The following is a 3,220-nucleotide window of genomic DNA, read 5'->3' on the forward strand; positions in this document are numbered from 1 at the left end:
ACACAGGGACTATCTGTAAAACTGGATGATTATACTTATCTACCTCAAAAGGTGGTGGATTAAATATATTAAAAGACTGTGAGGTGGTCAGATACTATGGTAAAGTGGGACAGTCCTTCTCCCTTTATCCCTATGAGCACATTCACTCTGCCACATGGAGTTTGTCACAGGCTATGCAGGAATGTGGGAGATCCTCACTAAACTAAAGGCAGCACATAACTGAACTGTAAATATGACAATAACTGTACAACCGGCAATGCATACCAGATCCCTACCAGTTCCATTTCAAGTCGAGGACAGCTGTGCTTTACTCTTCCTCTCTGAACATGAGCTGTGCTGGTTGTCATTGCTTTCGTGCTTGTTCAGTCAATTCACCCTTCTTGAAGGATATGCAAATTGTACCCTCCTGTGCCTGCCCAACATGGGGGCCTTACTGCTGGGGAAGGGTTGACTACATTTGCTGTGTTGCTATCCTTTAGTGTTTTGTGCCGGGGTGGGGGTAGGGCTGCTTTAAAAGTGCTGTTAGTGGGGCCTACCTAGGATGTGCTGCATCTGCACATGCCTCTTTTCCCTCCTCAGTGACAGAGGCTCCTGCACAGGCCAGCTCCAGTTGTGCTACAATGGCAATTACAGGCACTGTGTGCCACCTCTGGTTTTCTCCCAGATGACTTTCCTGAGGCCAGAGCTCCTGGAACCTGGATTCCACAAGTGGCAGTTGATATCAGCCAGGGCTGGATCTAGCCCAGGGACAGTTCAATGAATGCAGAAATGAAAATAAACCACACACAAGTAGGATGAAGTAACATTTATTGAGTGTAGCAATTTTTGCACGTGTTCTAGGCATTGTCTTTTGCTGACTGCTGAACATTACTGCTTGCTGAGGGTAGGAGAACTGGAGCCTTTCCTCACTGATGAGAATTAACAGTGCTTGCACCCTGTTTGAACTCTACCTGGAGCTAACTGGAAACAAAACATTTTCTCTCTCCTGCTGTACCAAATCGCTGCATCTATTTAGGGAATTCTCAAGTGAAAGGAAGAGGTGAAGGACAAGTCTCTGGAAAGCGTCTATGGAAGACAGCTGCATGGCCACTGAAACGCTGCTGGGCTACTACTACTAAAGGAGTTAAAAAGTTAGACCATACCTCCAGAAAAGCAGCACTGGACATGAAAACAGCACGAAGTGTGCCGACGTACTGAAGTGTTTCTCTTCAGTGTAGCAAAACCATCCTTCAGAGCTGTTGCCATAGTCGCCTGCTTTGTCTCCTGCCTTTCTCTATAGAAAAGTACAGTTGGAATCAGCCCCCAGAGACGATAAATAGCCTCTAACAAGGTTGTGGACAGCTACCTCCTGTCAGTCTCTCTCCATCCAGCCCAGTCCTTTTCTTTGCAGCCGCCTTTCACTTTTTGCCAATGTTGTAGGTCGCCCTGAACTGTTTTATTCGTCCAGTTATTTACTTTCTCTAATTGCCTTATTTCAAGGTAGGGTTTTGCCCTGGAAAGGCTGCCTAGCTTCGTTTCCTGGAGGCAGTTCCACGGTTTTCGGGGGCGGGTGGGGTGAGCTAGCCCCTGTCTCTGAAACCCGGGCCTCCGGCGCTTCCCAGACCCGTGGGCATGGGCTGCTCTCCTTGGCGCTGCAGGTGGGGTCAGGACTGTGTGGCTCTCGGCTCCCTGGCAGCACTCCGGCGTGAATTAAGCGCCCGGGATGAGTTCCTGGCTGGCGGAAGCATAGGGCTGCATTTCTCCGTGGATGGGGGCGCAACCGTGCCTGGGCGCTGGGTGCTTCCCCCCTTCTGCAGGGCCAGCGTCTCCCGCGGGCCGCCCGCGCCTTCTCCCCTCTGCAGCAGCTCGCTCAGCATGGAGATGTAGATCTTGGCCATCTGCAGAGTCTCCGCTTTGGATAGTTTCTTTTCGTTACGCAGCGCCGGGATGACGCTCCGCAGACGATCAAAGGCCACGTTCAAAGCCAGCATCCGCCTCCTTTCCCGGGCATTGGCTGCCAGCCGCCGGCGCCGTCTGCTCCATGGCCCCGCGAAAGGATCGTATCCCCAGCCCGCCAGCGCTCTCTTCCTCTGGAGCCCAGGCGGGGCCCCCCAGGCTGTGGTGCGCACTAGGGCCAGTCCCGCGGGATGCGGGCTCACGGAGCCCTGGGGAAATCGGCCATCGGTCACTGTCCAGCGTGCAGCACCGGCGGGCTGGAAATCCCTTGCATTTCCCTGGAAACCTCTCCCCTCCTCCGCCGCCGCCGCCTCCCTTTGCACCCGGGCTCTGCAGTGGCAGGGCGGCAGCGCTGAGAAAGGGTAGCTGGGAAAGTGGCCGCCCGCCCTTACCGGCTCCGGAGTGCAGCGGGCTTTCATCCTAGGCCCGAGCGCTTCAAACAGAGAGTTTAGATCCGCCCGCCCGCCCGCTCCTTTCTCGGAGACACGTGAAAGTGTATCCAGAAACCTGGACGGGTGGGTTTGTTTATATTGCAAATGGGACGCGTGGAGAGGCAGAAAAGGTTCCCTCCCGGGGCGGGGAGAAGGGGTTGAAAACGAAGCTCGTGCTCAAAGCTAAACCGTGAATAATTTGTCACTTATAACAGAAAGAAAGTCTATTAAACGCATTCAGTCAGTGGGGATTAGTTTCTCTCCAGTGAGCCCTTGAAGCGTGACCCCAGGAATCAAAGAGACGTTAATCCTAATAATCCAAAATGCAATTAGATCCGGGGGTATTTTTTCCACTGGAAAGGCGCGCACACTCCGGCCCCGCCGTGCGACCATTGAAAAGTAGCCCCGCCCCGGGACCGCGAGAGCGCGCTGCTGGGCTCCCCTTCTGCTGGAAGCGGCACCTCGCCTTCAGCGCGGGGGACTCGCGTTGGCTGGGGTCTGGGAACGGATGAAATAGCGTCAGGGAGTTTTCAATGATCCGCGTGGCTTTACAAGCCATGTTGGAGCGCTGCTGAGTGTTCCTGAAGCCGTAAAACCATGCCGGGCAGGTAACACGCAGCCCTACGGGCTGGCGGGACTCCTGGTGACTGCTCGCTGCGGGGCGCCATACAGTTGGCTGGGGGTTTAATAACTGAAGTCGGTACGGTACAATAATAGTACACAAAGCAAGCCAGGTGGAGCCGTTTGGGTAGTGAGCAGGAAAGGTCACGGACTGAGAGTCCTGAAGTCCCTCTTTCCACAGACTGGGTGTAGTTTAGGTATGACAGTGCAAGCTTCTCCCACATCATCGTGTC

General features: G+C 54.1%; 1 protein-coding gene across 1 annotated transcript; it reads right to left on the reverse strand.

The window, feature by feature from the left end:
• Positions 1 to 797: 797 nt before the first annotated feature.
• LOC140915330 (uncharacterized) lies at positions 798 to 2,409 on the reverse strand. Its single transcript, XM_073354917.1, has one exon. The coding sequence runs from the start codon at positions 2,352 to 2,354 to the stop codon at positions 1,644 to 1,646; it is 711 nt and encodes a 236-aa protein (XP_073211018.1). The 5' UTR covers positions 2,355 to 2,409; the 3' UTR covers positions 798 to 1,643.
• Between the last annotated feature and the right edge of the window lie 811 nt (positions 2,410 to 3,220).

The sequence above is a fragment of the Lepidochelys kempii genome, chromosome 7 (assembly GCF_965140265.1).
Source record: "Lepidochelys kempii isolate rLepKem1 chromosome 7, rLepKem1.hap2, whole genome shotgun sequence".
NCBI lineage: Eukaryota > Metazoa > Chordata > Testudines > Cheloniidae > Lepidochelys > Lepidochelys kempii.